Source organism: Ailuropoda melanoleuca, chromosome 3, assembly GCF_002007445.2.
Source record: "Ailuropoda melanoleuca isolate Jingjing chromosome 3, ASM200744v2, whole genome shotgun sequence".
NCBI lineage: Eukaryota > Metazoa > Chordata > Mammalia > Carnivora > Ursidae > Ailuropoda > Ailuropoda melanoleuca.
Window position 1 is genome coordinate 44,145,953 of NC_048220.1, and position 21,337 is coordinate 44,167,289.

Below are 21,337 nucleotides of genomic sequence, written 5' to 3' on the forward strand. Positions count from 1 at the left end.
TCCAGCCAATCCCGAAACTCGTTTGGCCGCTGACGGGCAAGCTGCGCCGCTTTTAAGATTGGCAGCAGAGCTGTGTGTGTCGCGCCTTTTGTGACAATTCGGGCAATATGGCGTCGGAAGGTGGTAGCGATTCACAGCTGAGAAGGAGAAGGCGCCGGGACCTGGAGGAACCGGAAAAAACAGAACTCAGCGAAAGAGAGCTAACAGTGGTAGTGGCGGTGGCCCAAGAGAACGAAGAGGAAAATGAAGAACGCTGGGTTGGGCCTTTACCTGTAGAGGCAACATTGGCCAAGAAGAGGAAAGGTAGCTACAGAGATAGGCACAGGGCGAGTTGAAATCTGCGTCCCCCGACTGGGAGATTTCAAACCATACCCCAAAAACCGATGGTGTGTGATGGCGGGGTTTTGTGCCCTTAGAACAGAGGATCTTATGATTGCTGGTCATTCTGTACTTGCACGTTCTCTCCGAAATAGTGACTTGGGCTGAGTACAGCGTCTTTTTGATAATATCTAACAATGTTAATCACGGATGTGTTGTAGTAATGTGTTCTAAATGCTAAAGCTAATTTATGCCACTACTTGCTTTGTGCTAGGCGCCTCTCAATCCCTACAGCAGGCATATGAGGTTGGAATTTCTATCTCCGTTTAGCAGATGTGAAACAGAGTCCGGTTTTCTTGAAGGCTTTCAGTTCAGGAATGCTGTTTGTTGGGGCGCGCGGGGAGGGGCGGGCGGTGCCTATTTAGAATCGTTTAAGAGTGGGTATAGATGATTATAATCCTGACTCTTCCAGTAATGACTTTTTCGACCTAGGAAAGTTACATGAGTTTCCTGCATCACAAATTTTTCATTTAAAACCAGCGGTCTGTGGTTTTCAAACCACACACAGGAGATATCAAGGCCTGAAGTATTTCCCTACTTCTGTGGAATAGTGACCAGGTTTTATCAAATAAAAAGGGTGGGGAAAGAGGTTAAGTTTTCTTATTTTAAAAGTTGTTCTATAAAATGTCTTTCTTAAACGTGTAAGACCATTAAAATACGATTTTTCTGAAAGTTTAAATCTTACTTTCTCTCTGCTTCACATTCTTCAGCGACTTCTCATTATTTAAACGAAGTCCAAACTCCCCAAATTGCATACAGGGCGCTAAATGACATGATCTCTGCTTGCCTCACCAAAACATTCCCACTGGTTCTCTATCCTAACTTTGTCTTCCTTACTCTGTACTCCCCCCATATTAAGACACTTGAGAGTGGGGCATAAACCATGTTTGTTTGTCTGAGTGCTTACCAGGATGTTATGGTGTATACCTGAAATAATTTCCCTCACCCTTTTCCATTTGGGTAACTTGCTCAACTTTAGCATTCACCTTCAACCATCACCTCTGTAAAGACTGTGACTTCTCCAGTTTGGGCTGGGTTTCTAAAGAACGTTGATCATAACTCTGAGGTAATATTTAGCAGAATTTACAGGTAGCCTTCAAATTTTATGTATCCAAATTCGAAGAAGCCACTTTTTTGAACACTGTACATTGACATCTTTAAAGTACGTTATCTATTTGACTGTTTGGTCTTTCTGTTAAATGTTTCCATAGCAATTTGTTCCTCATTGCACTTGCTGCATTTTACAATTGTATATTTATTCATGTGATTGATTAATGTTCCTTTCCACTGCGAAGACCATAAACTTATAAAAGCAAAGTCCATTCCTACTTTGCTTCAGTGCTTGCTACAGTGCTTTGCACATAGCCAAGTGTTCGCTTAGTATTTATCGAATGAATGAATATGTCAAAGTTAATGCTCTTATAGTTGCATTAGAATATTTTTGTATGTCTTTTCTAATGGAAAAATAAAAAAATATCAAAGTGCTGATATTGATGTTAAGAGAAAGATCTTATAAAACTTAATTCATTTGAGACAGAGACAGAAATAATTAGATGTGAAAATGCCCTACGGGCCCCTGGGTGGCTCAGTCAGTTAAGTGTCTGCCTTCGGCTCAGGTCATGATCCCCAGGGTCCTGGGATGGAGCCCCACATCGGGCTCTCTGCTCAGTGGGAGCCTGCTTCTCCCTTTCCCTGCTGCTGCCCCTCCCTGCTTGTACTCTCTCTCTGTCAAATAAATAAATAAAATCTTTTAAAAAACCTAAAAAAAAAAAATGTTTGCCCTTAAGTACATGCTCATTGTATTTAAGCCAATCAGTAGTATTCAGTTTGAAGAAAAAATTGTAATTTAAAAACATGTATGAAATATTAGAAAAATATCATTGAAGATTGTATCTAAAAAGAGGGGAGTTTGGGGCACCTGGCTGGCTCAATTGGTAGAACATGCAACTCTTGATCTCAGGATTATAAATTCAAGCCCCACATTGGGTGTAGAGATTTCTTAAACATAAAAACTTTAAAAAAAATAAAAAGACAGGAGTTCAATAATATATTTCCAGAAATAGAACATGCTCTTTGGACACTGGATTTTGTATTCATTTTCAGAAAGACATTATAAATTATTATATGATACTACATTTAATTAAATTGATGGTTTCTCAAAGACAGGAGTTAGGTGTTCTTCATGTCTATGAGCCTTGTAACCTATTGTTTTCAGTAAGTATCTGCTCAACAAGTAAACTAACAGCAAAAAGAATTTGTATCAGATAGGATTATATTAGCTGCCTATTACGTAAAGACCCAAAAAGTCAATAACATTAAAAAAGACAGAAGTATGCTTCTTTCATGCGTAAAAGGAGTCCCAAAGTAAACAGTCTAGGATTGGTATAGAGGCTCCAAAGGGACCTACGCTCTTTTCCAGCTTTCTGCCCTAACATCACTAGCATATGGCCCTCATCTTTGTCCTGAATGGTTATTAGAATAACAGTGCTGTTATCCTAGTTCCAAGTTGTAGGACTGAGGAAGGGAAGAAGGGAACACTTTTGGAAGGGGACTTCTTCACTGTCACACAACACTTCTCATTGACACATGGTCACACCTAACTCTGAAGAAGGTGAGAAAGGTCCTCTTAATGACAGCTGGGTGTCAATATGCCCATATAAAAATGGGGTTCTGTTACTAAAAATGAAGGAAAAAGGAGTTCATTGGGCGCAAGTTTGAGTCTGCTATACATTAGTTGTGAAAAACTACAAAATATCTCATATTTAATGTAGCAACTTTTTATAGTCCTGTTTGGCTGTCATTGGATTATTTTACTAGATATGTGTATGTCAACTTTTGCTAGTAAAATTGTTCATGGCTCTTATAATGAAATCAGTATTTCCTCAGATTAACACTCTTACAAATATTTTGTCCCTGGAAAAAGTTGAGAACTCCAGGATTTTCTCAGCCCTAAAAATCTATTTAGTATTTTATCATTTTTACCTGCTCTAATCCCAGTTATCAGTGACTTCAAAGAGGATTAGTGCCTTAAAGATAAGTCCTCTTGTTACTTATTTAAATTAGAACTAATAATTTACTCTATATGGTTAGAAAGATGGTAGTGATAATTTCATGAAACTTTTTAAGTTTTTGTTTCTTAATGGAACCTTCATATTAAGCCAGAATCACTTAGTTCTTAAGTTCTGGGGACAGTTAAGCCTCTGTATAATACCTGAGAACCTGTCATGACTAACTAAATAATGGTGCCATTCACTACTATGAAATAATAGAAGTTACAAGTGATGTAACAGTCACTGATTTTTTTTCATTACATGTAAATTGAAATTTAAGAAAATCTAGAAGAAAATGCGAAATGGAATTTAGAAAATCTTAAAGAAAATACAAAATAGTATATAGTTCCAGTTAAAAATATTTTTTTCTTTATTTTTCCCCCCAGTTCTAGAGTTTGAAAGAGTTTTCTTTATTTTTCCCCCCAGTTCTAGAGTTTGAAAGAGTCTATCTTGAAAATCTCCCCAGTGCTTCTATGTATGAACGCAGTTACATGCATAGAGATGTTATCACCCATGTGGTATGCACCAAGTAAGTCTATCACATCTTTTTAATTTCTTTCTGAAAAATGTGTTTTACAAAAATGCTTCAGTTTTGAGGAGTATTTGTAGATGTAACTTTAGGATACTGTGTAATGTCACAGTTTCTGTAATAGTTTGAATTAAATAAAGGCCTACATACTCTTTCCTATATCATATAAGAAATGCATTCATGAGAGACTATGGACTCTGAGAAACAAACTGAGAGCTTCAGAGGGGAGGGGGGTGGGGGAATGGGATAGACTGGTGATGGGTAGTAAGGAGGGCATGTATTGCATGGTGCACTGGGTGTTATATGCAACTAATGAATCATCGAACTTTACATCAGAAACCAGGGATGTACTGTATGGTGACTAACATAATATAATAAAAAATATTTTAAAAAATGCATTCAAGGTAAGATGTGTAAACTACCTGGTGTATTCTAGGTTTCAATAAATGGTTTCTATTTTTGTATTACCTTACAAGGGAGACTATCTGTATAAAATCTTTTTGATACTTAAACACCTTGGATAGGATACAAAACTTTGCTGTACAGAGAAGGGATATATTGAGATTTAATGATTTATCACCTTCTGAAAACTAGTATAATTTTCCGTGTGAAAACACTGCCTATAGGGTGATCTTAGCATTAATGGGCCTTAAGGTCTAGTGATTCCTGGTGAAATTTCTTTTCTTTTTTATAATGTCAAGTGCTAGTTCAATTCTGATCCTAGTCCTTCGGATTAAAATTAGTATCACAGCAACTATTATGATATCCAGAAAAGAACTACAAAATTTGCAATACTGGTCTTCATAAAGGAAAATATTTTTTTATATGTCATATAGTAGTCTTCATAAAGGAAGATATTTTTTTAAAAACCTACTTTAAAAGTCAGAAAGTCTCATGAATGATTGCTTTAGGGGTACTAAGTAATTCATAGATCTGTTTTACAAATTAACTTTTACAATTTTATATATGCAGGACAGACTTTATTATTACTGCCAGTCATGATGGACATGTTAAATTCTGGAAAAAAATAGAAGAGGGAATTGAATTTGTTAAACATTTTCGTAGTCATCTGGGTAAGAATTTCACTTTGTGTGTGTTTTTACGTGTTTGTATAGCTCTCTTAAATTGTATTGGTTGAAGTTTCTTTTAAAATGTTTTTTTTTCTTTGACTTATGTGTATTTGTTTCATTGGTATTTACTAGAGTGTTTTAATTTGATTTATTTAAATAGGAGTTATTGAGAGTATTGCAGTTAGCTCCGAGGGAGCATTGTTCTGTTCTGTGGGTGATGATAAAGCAATGAAGGTGTTTGATGTAGTGAACTTTGACATGATCAATATGCTGAAGCTTGGGTGAGTCTTTTTTAAAGTATATGTTTTTTTCAATTTAGTGAAATAATTTTTAAACTAAACTTCGCCATTTTGTAGATATTTCTAAAGAGAATATATTGCCATTCCATTAAAAAATGTGCCTTTGGATTTTGTTTGGGAAAATTAGATACGAATCCTTGTTATGATCTCTTTGGAGGCTTCTGCTGTGGTTTTGTCATTAATCACAGCAGAAGTTTTTAAACAGCATCATAACAAGGATTCATTATATCCATTTAACATTACTTAATGGATTAACAAGGATCCATCATGTCTAATACACTGGTGTTGAGAATTAACTTCCTTGCTGTGTTTATGTCAGTCATATGTATTGTGTCTTATAAGGCTTATGTACATTTTGGAATTGAGGTGATTTGTTGGTGATTTTAAACTTCAAAGTATATTGATACCCAAACTATGTGGTTAGACTGTAGAGGAATGAGATGAATACTTTGTTTTAAGCATGTCTTTCTTCAGATACCATACTGAATTTATATACACCTAAATGAATGTCAGCTTGAAAGTCATAGCGTTGTCAAAAAGTTTTGGGACTTGTCTTAGCTCAGACTGCCATTACAAAAGACCATAGGCTAGGTGGCTTAAACAGTAGAATTTTATTTTCTCGAGTTCTGGAGGCTGGAAAGTGCAAGATCAAGGTTCCAGCAGGGTTTAATTTGTGGTGAGGACTCTCTTCGGGGACAGGATGTAAGGGAGGAATGGTATCTTGCTCTTTCCCTGTCTTAGGCCACAGGCCTGTGGGATTAGAGCCCCAGATTTATGACCTCATTCAACCTTAATTACCTCCTAATTATCTCCAGATATAGTCACCTTGGGTAATTGCAACATATGAATGGTGGGGGGGAGGAGAACAACAGTTCATTACATAACAGGGTTTTTTTTTTTTTAACATTTTTTTATTTATTTGAGAGACAGAGAGTGAGTGAAAGATTGAGCACAAGCTGGAGGAGGGGCTGTGGGAGAGGAAGAAGCAGGCTTCCCGCTGAGCAGAGTGCTCAATGCGGGGCTCGATGTGGGGCTCGATCCCAGGACCCTGGGATCATGACCTGAGCCTAAGGCAGTCGCTTAACCGACTGAGCCACCCAGCCTCCCCCATAACAGGATTTCTTTTGGAATTTCCTTCAAAACCAGTTTATGAGCCACTAAAGGAAATCAGTCACATTACTTATGGTCAGAACTTTTTTTTTTTAAAGATTTTATTTATTTATTCGACAGAGATAGAGACAGCCAGCGAGAGAGGGAACACAAGCAGGGGGAGTGGGAGAGGAAGAAGCAGGCTCATAGCAGAAGAGCCTGATGTGGGGCTCGATTCCATAACGCCGGGATCACGCCCTGAGCCGAAGGCAGACGCTTAACCGCTGTGCCACCCAGGCGCCCCTGTCAGAACTTATTTTTGACTAGAAATAGAAATATCTTTTGGTTATCTGTCCTATTCCCCTGCTTTGTTTACCCACACTAACTGTTTTTAAAAATTAAATCTTTTGATAAATTTTGAACCTTTGCCACCTTTGAGGATATTGAAAGAGTATTTTTTTTAAGTTTTGGTAGAAGTTCTAAAGTTTTTGAGAAGTTCCAAAAAAGTTTTGAGCATCAGCAAAAACACTGGAATAACTGTGTAACTTCTCAAACTGACTGCATAGAAGGAGACAACACTCATTTGAGTGTGTAAGTTTGGTGTATTAATTAAATTTGTCCCAGTTCTTTTACACTTTGTTCATCAGGTAGCATGTTCAAACTTTATAGTTTTAAGATCAAGTTACTCATAATGAGAATGTGATATCAAAATGTTTTTCTTTTGATCACAGTCATAACTAAAATATTTTGATTTTAAATATTTCAAGGATGGATTTATCAAGTACACTGTTACATGCTAACCTATTTAAAAGTAAGTTATACATAGAATGAGACATAGACAGAAATCCAAAAGGCAATGCCTTGGTATATTTTAAGGTTCGGGTCAGATTAGGTTTTCTTATCTACCCAAGAGAAGTAAATGATCTGCTATATGCAATTCTCTTTGTGGTCTGATAAATCCTCAGAAGTTATTAACATTACATAAGTGAGGTCAGAAAGAGAAAAATTAGTAATTTTTCTTAGTTGTTCTTTCCCATTTTCTATCTCTCTGCTACTTTGAGCATGGAATCCAAAACTAACTAAATCATTGGCCAGGATATTTTTTTGGTGGTGAGAGTGGATAAGGATGCTTATTTGTATTGATCTCTTTTTTTTTCCCCCTCAATTCTTAAATATTTTAGCTATTTTCCTGGACAGTGTGAGTGGATCTATTGCCCAGGGGATGCCATATCTTCAGTTGCTGCTTCTGAGAAGAGCACAGGAAAAATTTTCATTTATGATGGTCGAGGAGATAACCAGCCACTTCATATTTTTGACAAACTCCATACGTCACCTCTTACTCAGATACGGCTGAATGCAGTTTACAAAGCAGTAGTGTCTTCTGATAAATCTGGAATGATTGAATACTGGACTGGGCCTCCTCATGAATATAAGTTCCCCAAAAATGTGAACTGGGAATATAAAACTGACACAGATTTATATGAATTTGCCAAATGCAAGGCTTATCCAACCAGCATATGTTTTTCACCTGATGGGAAGAAAATAGCTACTATTGGTTCTGATAGAAAAGTTAGAATTTTCAGATTTTTAACTGGAAAACTCATGAGAGTCTTTGATGAATCACTAAGTGTAAGTGCAATATAAATTTAATGACTATTGCCTTTTCTGAATGTCTATTTTGTGCTATTTCTTAAAAGATATTTTTTTCTGGATGTAGATATTTACATGGATGGTTATTTTCTCGTAGGACATTGAAGATATTATTCAACTGTCTGCTGTCTTTCAGTGTTCTTCAAAACTCTCTTCCCTAGGTTTATGATGTGGTATCCAGTTATTATATTTATGTGGCTATGTTTTTAGTTTAGTTTTGTTTGTAAGTTCATCCTCTTAAGCTCCTCAAAACTCATTCTAGACTTTTTTCTTACCCTTTTCTTAACTCATTTCACTCCTGCCTATTCATATGACTACTCCCAATTTGATTTTTCCAGCTTTCTATTGTAAACAGAGCTGGTGCTATCCTTTGTTTTGTTTTGTTTCTGTTTTGGGGGGATTTTTTTGTTTTGTTTTGCTGTCTTCATGAATGGCACCAATATCCATTTGCTTGCACAAACCAAAGAAACCTGAATCATCATGAATCCTGTCAATTTTACTTTCTAAATATGCTTTAAATAATCAATTTCCTTTCAGCACAGCTGTAAGTACCGTAGTTCATGATCTTTTGCCTAGACTATCCCATGGCCTACTGCCTATGTCCTGGCTTCCTCCTAATCTGTTACCCATGCTGCACCCAGAGGAATTTTTTTTAAACCGCATATATGATCATGTCATTCTTTGAACCTTTTAGTGACTTCCTGTTCTTAGGATCAAGACCACATTCATGGCCTGCCTTGTTGTGGCCTTTGCCTACCCCTCTACCCTACTATAAATCACCTTTCTCCCTGCCTCTTACTGCCATTTAGGCCTTCTTTCAGTTTCGTACATGTTTCCCACCACAGGGCCTTTGCATGTGCTGTTCCTGCTGCCTAGAGTCATCCCTCCCCCATTCTTTCCATCACTTGTTGAACTTATCCTTCAAATCTTAAAGGGTCACTTCCTGTAGGAATTCACTGTTCATCTAATATAGGACAACTTTTAAAAAAATATTTATTTATTTTAGAGAGAGCACGAGAGTAAGCACACCTGTGAGCCAGAGTGGGGGGTCAGAGGGAGAGAATCTTCAAGCAGACTCCGCCCCTGCTCAGCATGGAGCCTGATGTGGGGCTTGATCTCAACAGTCATGAGTTTACCACCTGAGCAAAAATGAAGAGTTGGTTGCTTAACCAACTGAGCCACCCACGTGCCCCTAGGACAACTTTTTTTTTTTTTTTAAAGATTTTATTTATTTATTCGACAGAGATAGAGACAGCCAGCGAGAGAGGGAACACAAGCAGGGGGAGTGGGAGAGGAAAGAAGCAGGCTCATAGCGGAAGAGCCTGATGTGGGGCTCGATCCCATAACGCCAGGATCACGCCCTGAGCCGAAGGCAGATTCTTAACCGCTGTGCCACCCAGGCGCCCCAACTTTTTTTTTTTTATGTGACTTAATATCACTCTGTTTATTTTCTCTTAGAGCATTTGGCATGGTCTTATTTTTAATCAATACATATCAACCCCTCATAGATTAAACTCTATGTGGTCTATGGTCCCTTATCTGTTTTGGTTCATGTTTGTATCTCCAGCACTGAGTACAATACCTGACACATAAGTGCTAACAAGAATTTGTTAAAGGATGTAGTTGTAGAATAAGAGTTTCTATCCATACAAACTTTTTTTTTTTTTGTGGAAATTTGGGTCTCATCACCTGTTCCCTGAAGTGTTCTCTAACTGCTAATGGTTTTGAATCCTCTAAGAGTCTGTGGGTTGAACCTTTGTAGCAGTAATGTTTATTGTATGACAATGTCAATTCTACAGTCTTGGTAGTGGCCAATTTATATTAGATTCCTTGCATTAAGGTCTCAAATTCTATTATTAGTGATGCTCTCGTTTGGTGGCAAGTAGCAATAAGTTGGGTGGATTATCTGTCTGAAGTAGTATGAATCCACACAAATGTGAAGATCTGTTTGCTAGTCAGATCGTCCTCATGACTCATTTTCTTGGTGGAAGAAAATAGCTTTCCACTATACTTTTAAGAAAAGGAGAAACTTGGGGCGCCTGGGTGGCTCAGTCATTAAGCGTCTGCCTTCGGCTCAGGGCGTGATCCCAGGATGCTGGGATCGAGCCCCACATCGGGCTCCATGCTCCGCTGGGAGCCCGCTTCTTCCTCTCCCACTCCCCCTGCTTGTGTTCCCTCTCTCGCTGGCTGTCTCTCTCTCTGTCAAATATATAAATAAAATCTTTAAAAAAAAAAAAAAAGAAAGAAAAGGAGAAACTTCCTTTGCAATGTTTTCTTCTTTAATGGTAGATGGTAACTAAATATTAAATATAACTTAAAGGCTCTACCAGCTTGCAGCTCCTCGAAAATTTCTTAGGAAAAGAAACATTTAAAAACAGTCTCTGGATATAAATCTCTTAACACGAATACTCTGAGCTATTCAGTATTTCTTCATCATTGTCTTCAACATTTGTTGAAGTCAAAGGGCTGAGATAAGAGGAAGTCAGTAGTAAAGCTTATGACAGAAGTTGAAATTCAGAATGAGAGAGGTTACCAAAACAAAAACAAATGCCAAGTAAATTAGTTAGAATGCTAGTGAGTAGTAAACGTGTGGAATCTCACAGTTAATGAGATATGCATGCATTGCATATGGCTACACAGTTCTGTATCACAGAGGCCCTGGTATTAAGGCTAGAATACGTAAAAAGATACCAATATACTTACCAAGTTGGATTAACATTTATAATACTTATACGTGAGCAGAGGGCCATCTACAAATCTTAAGTGTTGAAAATGAATCTTCTTGGGGACCTGGGGGCTCAGTCAGTTAAGCATCCGCCTTCGGCTCAGGTCATGATCTCAGGGTCCTGGGATCGAGCCCCACATCAGGCTCCCTGCTCAGCGGCGAGTTTGCTTCTCCCTCTTCCTCTCCCTCTGTGATCTCTCTTGCTCTCACTCTCTCTCAAATAAATAAATAAGATCTTTTCAAAAAAAAGAAAATGAATCTTCTCTGTAACAAAATAATTAAGGGTCCCTCACTACAAAAATGTGGTCCAGCATCTAGGTTATTTCTAGCATACGAATAAGCAATTATCAGTCTCAGAGACTGGAGACAAGAAACCCTAATGACGAGGCTTTTAGATAAAAAGACCTTTGCTTCTTGTTGTTCCCTAATACTCATACCTCCTTTTGTTTTTTGGAGTTGTTTACATTGTTGTTCTTTCCATATCTAGAAAAACAGGATTTCCAGCTAATGCAAGCATAAAAAAAAATAGATTGAACATAAGCCTGGCTTCTTTTCATCTCCAATGGAAACCTACTTTTGAATTTTACTGCTTGATGCCCTAAATATCTGGAAAACTGAATGAAAGATCATATTTTGGGGGAAGCTCATAGTATGATAATACAGAGTAATTGTGATGTGACCCTATCTGAAAATTGTTTTAAATATCTAAAGAAAAGAAAACCAAATATCAAAACTACAAAGCACTCATAAAAATATTCACCTACACTAAGTCACGTTTACCTAATAATTGTGTTATGCTTTCTGTAAAAATAACTTAAAACATTTTCTAAAATGTCATGAAATCGTTATAAGTTAGTGAGATAATCAGAGTTCAATCACTCAACAAAAATTAAGCGCTTGTTATATCATGTCAGGCCCATGATCCCTGTACAGGGACCCTACAGTCTAGTTGCATTGTCCATTATAGTGGTCAGTAGCCACATGTGGCTGTTGAGCACTTGATATGAAGCTAGTTCAAATTGAGACGGGCTGAAAGTATAAAATACATACAGGATTTCAAAGACCTAATATAAGAAATATAGAACGTAATAGATCTCAATCTTTTTTTAACACTTTAAGTAATTTCCATACCCATCATTGGGCTCGAACTTACAACCCTGAGATCAAGAGTCACATCCTCTACCACCTGAGCCAGCCAGGTGCCCCATCTCAATTTTTTACTATTGGGTTGAATAAAACATTATTAAGACTAATTTTACCTGTGTCTTTTTACTTTAAGTAGCTACTAGAAAATTTAAAATTATATATGTGGTTTCCATTATATTTCTATTGGAAGGTACTAGTCTGTGGCTTATAAAAGGCAGCAGATAGAGTTTCAATAGAGAAAACAGTAGTTATATTAACTTTTTTTTATTAGAAGAACCAGTTCACATAAATACTATTTTTTATGATTGAACTTACTAATGTCTTTATTTCCTGCTTATAGTATTTAGAATCCTCCTTAAGATAACATAAGTACACAAACTTTCAGTGGTTCTTAATGTGTTCTGTGCTTCTATTTAAATTCTCAGTCCCTTTATCATGTAGCTTTTTTGTTAATAAATGGTTTGCTTTTTAGATGTTTACTGAACTGCAGCAGATGAGGCAACAGCTACCCGACATGGAATTTGGCCGACGAATGGCTGTAGAACGTGAGTTGGAGAAGGTGGATGCAGTAAGATTAATTAACATAGTTTTTGATGAAACTGGACACTTCGTGCTGTATGGAACAATGCTAGGCATTAAAGTTATAAATGTAGAAACAAACCGGTAAGCTTTAACATGTTTTTTAAAAGTGCATTCATTGATGGGGGACCATTTCCTCCTTCAGGGAAACAATGGGAGTTTTGTTTGTTCCAGGACAAGTGGAATGGTCCCAAATGTCTAAACTTAACCAAATGTTTTGACTGGATTTTGCTGTGGTCTTTTGGTTGTTTATAATCTTATGTAAAAAGTTTCCACTCATGTTTGTAAAAGAAATGGAAAAAAGATATGCATAGTTTCAAGTTTTTTTTTTTTTAACAAGTTTCAGTCTCTCTTTTGCTTATTGATTTAAATTAGCCTGGTTCGTGTTAAATGTTGCCAAATATTTTAACCACAGAATTCAGCATTACATCCTGCTAGACATAAAATCAGAAGTTAAAATGCATGAAACCACAATAAGCCTTTTGTGCAAACAGTCCATTTGGTTTTAGTACAAAATAGCTACAATCAGATACGATCACTGAATGTAAATGAAAAGAACTTAAAGTATATTTTAAAGAGAAAAAAATCTAGTGCTGTACATTCTCACATGTAAACAAGTTTATATTGTAGTTCTTGGCAGTATAGAAATTTTGAAGGCTTAAAAAACAAAATGATAGCAATAGGGATAGGTTAAAACTATATGACTGATTGTATTTTTTTTTAACCTGAAAATTCCAGTCACCTACCAATTTAAAATCACTCTTTTTGAGGGAGGGGATAGAGAAACACTTTTTAAAAAACTTTCACTAGATATTTTATACAAAGGTAAAGGATAAAGGATAGTTGATTCCTACCTTTTAACTATAAAGTTTTTATAATTGGAGTTCATTCTGGTAATTTTATTGTATAAAACGTTGTATTTTCTAGGTGTGTGCGCATCTTAGGCAAGCAAGAAAATATTAGAGTGATGCAGTTGGCTTTGTTCCAGGGAATAGCCAAAAAACATCGTGCTGCAACTACTATAGAAATGAAAGCTTCTGAAAACCCTGTTCTTCAGAATATTCAAGCTGACCCAACAATAGTTTGTACATCTTTCAAAAAGAACAGATTTTATATGGTATGCGGAAATACTAGGAAATAGTCCTTAATTCTTCCAATTTGTTTGGAGTTTTATTTTCTTAGCTTGTGCTTTCAACTGAAGAGAATGTTGGCAATAATAGCAGACTTTCTAAACCCAAATACTATCTTAAAACATTAATATTGTAGAATTTTTAACTAGGACTTGATTTTGTACTGTTTTCCCTCCTGTTTTGAAAATTTTTCAGCCTGGCTTCTACAACTATTTGTGTTGTCAAAGATATTAGGAAATACGTGGTTATGGTAATAATTGCATCCAAAATAGCTTTGCTGTGGGGTTTTGAAATTCTCCTGCAAAAGATTATTTTTCATCTTTTATTCTGAAACATAATTTATCTCCCCTGAACTTGCACACTTCCTTCTCTAACCACATTTCTTTTTATTACCTTTTAACTACCTTTTAATGGTGCTACCTCAAAAATGTATATTCCTGAGGAGTTACTTTTTTCTGCAGTCCTATAAGTACTTTGCATGTTAACTAACATTGGGCTCAGAATCAAACTACTAAGCTATCTAAGAATAGCAGTGTCCTGTTAGCCAAGCAGAAAAAATCTAAAATATAGAGACCTCTGCCCTACCATCTATTCTCCGCACTGCATTCAGAGACTTTCTAAGTCCCGAATTTGGCTATTTTTCTCCCTAAAAATCTTTTAATGGCTCAACTATTAGGTGGCTCTTCTACCTATCGTTCTTCATTTTTAGTTCATTTGCTATATGGACTGTACTGAACTTGATCCCATTTGCAATAATTGAGTGTCCTTGTTTACCTCAGGGTGTTTGCACAGGCTATTCCTTCTGCCAGTCACACACCTGTCCCCAGTCCCTACTTTTACTAGGTCTCAGTTTGGAAGCTTTCTCTTGACGTCAAGTCTGATTTGGTATGCCTGCTTATGCAGTGTGTCACAGTTTTTGGAATAATTTTTTTTTTTTTTAATCTCTGACCCTGTCATCTCAATATAAAATTCTCAAATACAGGACATTATGTTTTCTTCACTATTCACAAGATTTGGTAAAGTGTCTGGATCATTATAGTATACTCATTCTTTCATCTGATACATTGTAAGCAGGTGTGATGCTATTCAGGTTACCAGCATTTCATAAATGTAAGAAATAACAGCTTATCCCAACCAAGCTTTTAACCTAAAATAGGTTCATTCTTTTAAGATGGAAATTTTATTTATAACAGTCAATGTCTTTGCTAAAAAATTAATATATATTCAAGGAAAAGAATTTTTCTTGTTTTTACCTGTAATTTAACTCTTTTGAAGGTAAAAGTTAATTGTAATAGGGAATTCTTGGTATATACTCAAACATATACTAATGTTCCATTCATTGTATCAAAAACTTCAACAAGTTACTTTTGGGATGTATAGTTAATACACCTTTTTCTTTTTCTTCCCCTAGAGTTTACTTTTATGTTGATTAAATCATACATGTTCCTTGTAATCATTGAAGAAAAAGAAAAAAGTCAATCTATGTGCATCTTATACAGCTAACATGTTGATAAAATTATCTTTTATTAGACATACGTATTCGTAAGCAAAAGTAAAATGGTATACATATGTATAAATTTTTTATCCTTTTTTTCAAATCCTGTATCATGAAAGTAAAACTTTACAAAATTTTAACCTTAGTAGTTTAATACATGAGCTAAATCAAGACAACTATTTAAAAATTCATATAAATAAATTATACAACAGACATGCCATTCCTTTGAAAACTGGAGAGTAAGATGATAAAGCAACAACATCCTACCTTGGTTGTTTATTTGGAATTTATACAAGTAGATCAGGAATGACATTAGGCAAGACAGGGCCTGGGGCACTGGCTTTACTTCCTGGAACTCAGTTGATTATTAGGTAGGGCTTTCTTGGGAGAAAAATTTTCTACTTACTGAAAGTCAAATTTAAAAAAAAAAAAAAAAGGCTTAGAGATGTCCAAAATTTTTTTTTTTTTAAAGATTTTATTTATTTATTCGACAGAGATAGAGACAGCCAGCGAGAGAGGGAACACAAGCAGGGGGAGTGGGAGAGGAAGAAGCAGGCTCATAGCAGAAGAGCCTGATGTGGGGCTCGATCCCATAACGCCGGGATCACGCCCTGAGCCGAAGGCAGACACTTAACCGCTGTGCCACCCAGGCGCCCCGAGAAGTCCAAAGTTTTAACAACTGAAAGGTTTCTTTCAGTTTTCCCAGTACTCTGAGGTATCCTGAAATTTCTACAACTTCATTTAAAATTTGCATTCTTTCTCCCAAGCTTCAGGGTTTAGATAGAACGGATGGGGCTTTGCAGGCAATAAAAAAAGAAAGTCAAGATGCATTACTGATTCATCTTGGAATCCTCAGCCTACCTAGCACCAGGTTCTGCTTTTGTAATAACAATTATTATAGTATATAGTACCTTCTACATGTTAGGCACTGTTCTCTAAGCATTTTATATCCCTTCATTTAATCTTCACAGAAGGCACCACTTTGAGGTAGCTATTATTACCCCCATTTATGAATGAATGGAAGAAATGAATTTACTTCCCCAAAATCATGTAACTAGTAAGTAGCAGAGCTGGAATTCAAACCCAGAAAATCTAAATAGTGAAAAGTAAGCAACAAGTGACAGGTTTTGACATACTATCTGGCAGAAGCAGAGTGCTACCTCAAATAAAACTGCATCTTGTTAAATGTGTACCCAAAAAGAAATTAAATCCCATTTGAAATCATACATCTTCATTAAATGGATTTTCATATTAGACAAGTGTAAAAATAATTTAACTGCATTACACATCCTGTGATAAGAGGTGATTCCTGAAATAAGGATTTATTCTGATGTGAATTCTTTTTTTTCTCAAATACCATAAATAGAAATGAAATTTTCTTGTTGATAAATTTTAACCAGATGAAAATTTAATTCATTCACTCTCTTAATTTTCTTGTGAGTTTACCAAACGAGAGCCAGAAGATACAAAAAGTGCAGATTCTGACAGAGATGTTTTTAATGAGAAACCTTCTAAAGAAGAAGTCATGGCAGCCACTCAAGCTGAAGGACCTAAACGAGTTTCAGATAGTGCCATTATCCACACAAGTATGGGAGACATTCACATCAAACTTTTTCCTGTTGAGTATGTACTATTTCTGTTGTCTTAAACACCAATGTAAATGTGTTTATTTGAAGAAACTGTGCAACTTAAAATTATTTCAACTGGCGAAATTTTAAGGAATTGAAGTGTTTGATAGAGCACCTACCTTTAGCTTTCTGGTAACTGTTCCTCTAGAAAATGGGAAAATTTTATACACATACTTCACAGGTTTATTATTATGAATATGAAACATACAGCTACAAAAGTGCTGAATGTAAACTATAAGTGATATACAAATATATTACTATTAACTATACATCCCAACTAGATTTTGTGACTCAGTTGTTAGAACTGGCATTATTCTCAAAGCAGATCCTTAAGGAGAGGATAATTTTTTCCTCCTGACATTTGCTAGACATCCACTACCTCTTATTTTAGTACCAGTGCTATCTGTATGTTTTAAAAGTTCCAAAATAAATAAATAAATAAATAAATAAATAAATAAATAAATAAGGCCATTTAATTGAAAAAAAGCAGAAATGTATTCTGGACAGTTTAAAAGTTTGCAAGATGAACATGTAATGCCAAATACAATAGAATATCTGCCTATTCTTGATCCTAAATGTGACACATTTTACAACACCTTTACTTAAGAGTACTTACTTATTTTGGATATGAATGTTTTATATGTACTTGGTAATGAACAAAGACCTAGGCAGCTCTAGACACCTGGACCATCTCATTTTAGGTGCTCAGAACCCATGCAACTATTAAGCCTGTCCCCTGATGTACTTCGTGCAGTATTCTCTTGTATCTTCCTTCTATTCCCAGCTCTAAGAGCTATTACATGATAATGTACCTTATTAAATCACCACATGATATTAGTTAACATTATTTTGAAAGCCTCATACTTTGTGTGATTGTCATTTAAAGTTGATTAGATTTGGGAGATAGCATTTCAGAGAGTAAGTCCTTGTTTAAATTGTGTCAGTGTACCGTAACATAGTTTTTATAAGAAAATTACCTTTCCCAGGAACTGAACCCACTACACGAGTTCAGTGAACATATGGATCTTAAGGTACTGTAGTTGTATTTTTTAATCTGCTAAATGACTTTGAAATTTAAATACTGTCAAACTCAAATATATGTAGTCATGAGCTAAAGATAATGTACTAAACAATATGAATTATGGCTTATATGCTCTTTCAACTCTTGCTTATTCTGAGATTAGAAGAGGTTATGAAAAAAACTATCCTGATATTGTCAGAAGATACTGATAACACCATTAAGCACAACTGCAAAGAAAACTGTCTTACGATGCCCTGAATAGATTTCATATTTTTAACATGTGTCTTACTAGGTGCCCTAAGACTGTGGAAAACTTCTGTGTTCATAGCAGAAATGGTTATTATAATGGACATACATTTCACCGTATAATTAAGGTAAGTTATACAAAAACATTTTTTAAAGATTTATTTATTTGAGAGAGAGAGAGAGAGCATGAGCAGGGGTCAGGGGCAGAAGGAGAGAATCTTCAAGTAGACTCCCCACTGAGTGCAGAGCCTGACTCAGGGCTTGATCCCGCAAGCCTGAGATAATGACCTTAGCTGAAACCAGGAGTCAGATGCTTAACTGACTGAGCCACCCAGGCGCCCCAAGTTGATACAAAATTTAAATGATTTCAGAAATAGTGTGTTTTTGTATAACCACAGGTTTAAACCTAAGGAATCTTCCTGTCTCACAATTATCAGTTTATTAGAAGGGAACAGGAAAGGGGGCCAGGGTGGCTTAGTCGTTTAAGCATCTGCCCTTGGCTCAGATCATGATCCCAGGGTCCTGTGATCGAGCCCTGCATCAGGCTCCCTGCTCCTTAGGGAATCTGCTTCTCCCTCTCCCTCTGCCTGCCACTCCCCCTGCTTGTGCGCGCTCTGTCTTTCTCTTTGTCAAATAAATAAATAAAATCCTTAAAAAAAAAAAAAAGAATAGGAAAAATGGACTGTAGAAGCCAAAAAAAAAAAAGGATGGTCATGAATATCAGATCTAGAATCAAGCACAGGAATAGCAACTTGGTACCTTTTTAGAAACACTGCATCAGTATTTTGTCCACAGCTGAAGCCAAGGGTCAGATACTGAGTAAAAGGTCATGCTTAGATAAAACCAAAAGCTAAGGTTACTTATACCTGGTAACTAGATAATCTAGAAGATAAGCTTTTAAATAATAGAAGAGACATGACTCCACTTCATCTTTGAGAACCACCATTAAAACCTGAAGAACAGAAAGAATTTGGCCCAGAATTTTGTTGAGTGTGTTCCGTAAGATAGATGGGGCAGTAATACAGTTCTTGGTAACTGGCAGGTCAGAAATGACAGGAGGGATAATCAGATTTTGGGGGTTCTGAAAGCATTAGTGAAATGACTCACCAGGCAATCCAGAGCATTTACAGAAAGGGAAGAGAGAAAAGTGTGGCAATTCTATAAAACCTAGCACACTATACAGATCTAAAACTTCCTTACATTATTAATTGGTTTTAATTATTAGATTATTGGGAAAGACAGTACATGTCTATAAATGAGATCTTTGCAGTTTTGTTTCAGTCAGTGAAATAAGGTTGTGTTTAAGCAATGGAAATACATCTTCTAAAGTATAACTTACTGAGGTTTTAATAAAATCAGTTTATAGAGTGACAGTTAAGAAAAGTTAAGATTTTACTGAATACAAAACACTCAAACATAAGATTCCAAAGCATGCATATAGAAAAGGACAAGTGTAATATGTTTTTTGTGTACTTCCTGTTAAGGGCTTCATGATTCAGACAGGAGATCCAACAGGAACTGGTATGGGAGGAGAAAGCATATGGGGAGGAGAATTTGAAGATGAATTTCATTCAACATTACGACATGACAGACCATATACACTCAGCATGGCCAACGCTGGATCAAATACTAATGGATCCCAGTTTTTCATAACAGTAGTACCAACGGTAAGTAGAACAGCATTGTCCATAAGCCACAGATTCATAGATTATGATCTAAGAATGAATTCAGTGGAAGAGAGCTGCAGTATTCTCTACCATTATTTATGTCTGCCAGGATATAAAAATGAAAACAATTTAAATGAGAAGTGTAAAATTACCTAACAAACTGGATTTTATTTTGTAAAACGATACTTCTGTAACTCAGGACACTTTAAGTCAACTTTGCCAAAACTAGTTGTATAACAGAAAACAAATTATTTCACTTCTGGGGCTATTTCCTTATCTTTAGAATGGAGGGAATTAGAGTATATGAATTCTCAATTTTAAGAGCTTTATTCTGTATTTTTTTATATCTCTGAAATCAGAATGCAGCCCATAATCAATGGCACCGTAGATTTGATAAAATACAGCATAAAAATACTGAGCTCTCTTGCTTTGCAGTTACACAAAATTATACAAATTATTACAATTTTTTGGAATTAAGCACCACGCAATAAAGGAACAATATTTATAATTACTGTCAGGCACAAAGTCTCATGTAATATTCATAATACTTCTAGTATCACTATAACCAGTTTTAAAAAATAGATGAGGAGATGAACAGTGAGACATGATTAACTTGTCAGAGGTCAAATAAACAACAGAGCCAGCATTTGAGCTCCCATCTCTCTAATATGAAAGCATGTGCTGCTTAAACAGTTCCAGACTGCCTCTGACTTAACGCAGGTAGGATTCCTGCAGAGAACTTTTAAAGCCTTAGCCATAATTCATTAAGCCACGCAAAGAAACTTACCTTTAGCAAACATCTTCCAGCTCCCTTTGGTCTAAAGATATAGATACTTAAACATTACACCATGTTTTTATATTTTTTCATATAATTATGGAAATCACTCTTAAAAGCTGCTAAATGAAATTAACTGTACATCCTTTTAATTAAATTTTAAAAATGAAGGATAAATTTAAATTCTCTTTAATTTGTTCACCCAGAGGGTGTGATTTAAGAAATCTGGGTTTACCGAGATTTTCCATTTCTCCTCCAACGCAGCCTTGGCTTGATAATAAGCACACAGTGTTTGGACGAGTGACTAAAGGAATGGAAGTTGTACAAAGGATCTCCAATGTCAAAGTCAATCCCAAAACAGATAAGCCCTATGAGGATGTCAGCATCATAAATATTACTGTCAAGTAAAATAAGGTTTGTTTCATTGTATGTGTAAATAAAAATACACATATATCAAACAGGGTTATTTTACATTTGGAAGTTCATAGGAGTTGCTGAACATACAAATCATGTTTCAAGGATGCAATATTATGTTTTTATATTTTTCATTAAAGGTCCTTTTTTAAAACTCTGCCTTTGATTTTTCTTGCAGCATTTCTCATCCTAGGAAGTGATAAACTGAAATGGACTAAATTTGGGCAAACAGCCTCTTATATGTAATTTGTCATGAGACTCAAAACCAGATTAAATAATGAGAATTGTATGCATAGGTTCCTTAGCTTTTTAAAAACATGCCACATAGGGGCACCTGGGTGGCACAGTGGTTAAGCGTCTGCCGTCGGCTCAGGGCGTGATCCCGGCGTTATGGGATCGAGCCCCACATCAGGCTCCTCCGCTATGAGCCTGCTTCTTCCTCTCCC

At 36.0% G+C, this 21,337-nt stretch overlaps 1 protein-coding gene across 2 annotated transcripts; it reads left to right on the forward strand.

Moving 5' to 3' along the window:
* Window positions 1–77: 77 nt before the first annotated feature.
* On the forward strand, window positions 78–21,045 carry PPWD1 (peptidylprolyl isomerase domain and WD repeat containing 1). Of its 2 annotated transcripts, XM_002919304.4 has the most exons (11): window positions 78–303; window positions 3,855–3,957; window positions 4,930–5,030; window positions 5,188–5,308; window positions 7,597–8,044; window positions 12,409–12,599; window positions 13,443–13,632; window positions 16,582–16,763; window positions 18,082–18,163; window positions 19,520–19,702; window positions 20,742–21,045. In XM_002919304.4, the coding sequence occupies exons 1-11, from the start codon at window positions 108–110 to the stop codon at window positions 20,883–20,885; spliced, it is 1,941 nt and encodes a 646-aa protein (XP_002919350.1). In that variant the 5' UTR covers window positions 78–107; the 3' UTR covers window positions 20,886–21,045. The 2 variants fall into 2 exon arrangements, with proteins under 2 accessions (XP_002919350.1, XP_011223373.1); XM_011225071.2 differs by lacking the exon at window positions 78–303 and having other exon boundaries at window positions 3,906–3,957; window positions 4,930–4,955; window positions 5,286–5,308.
* Window positions 21,046–21,337: the final 292 nt, after the last annotated feature.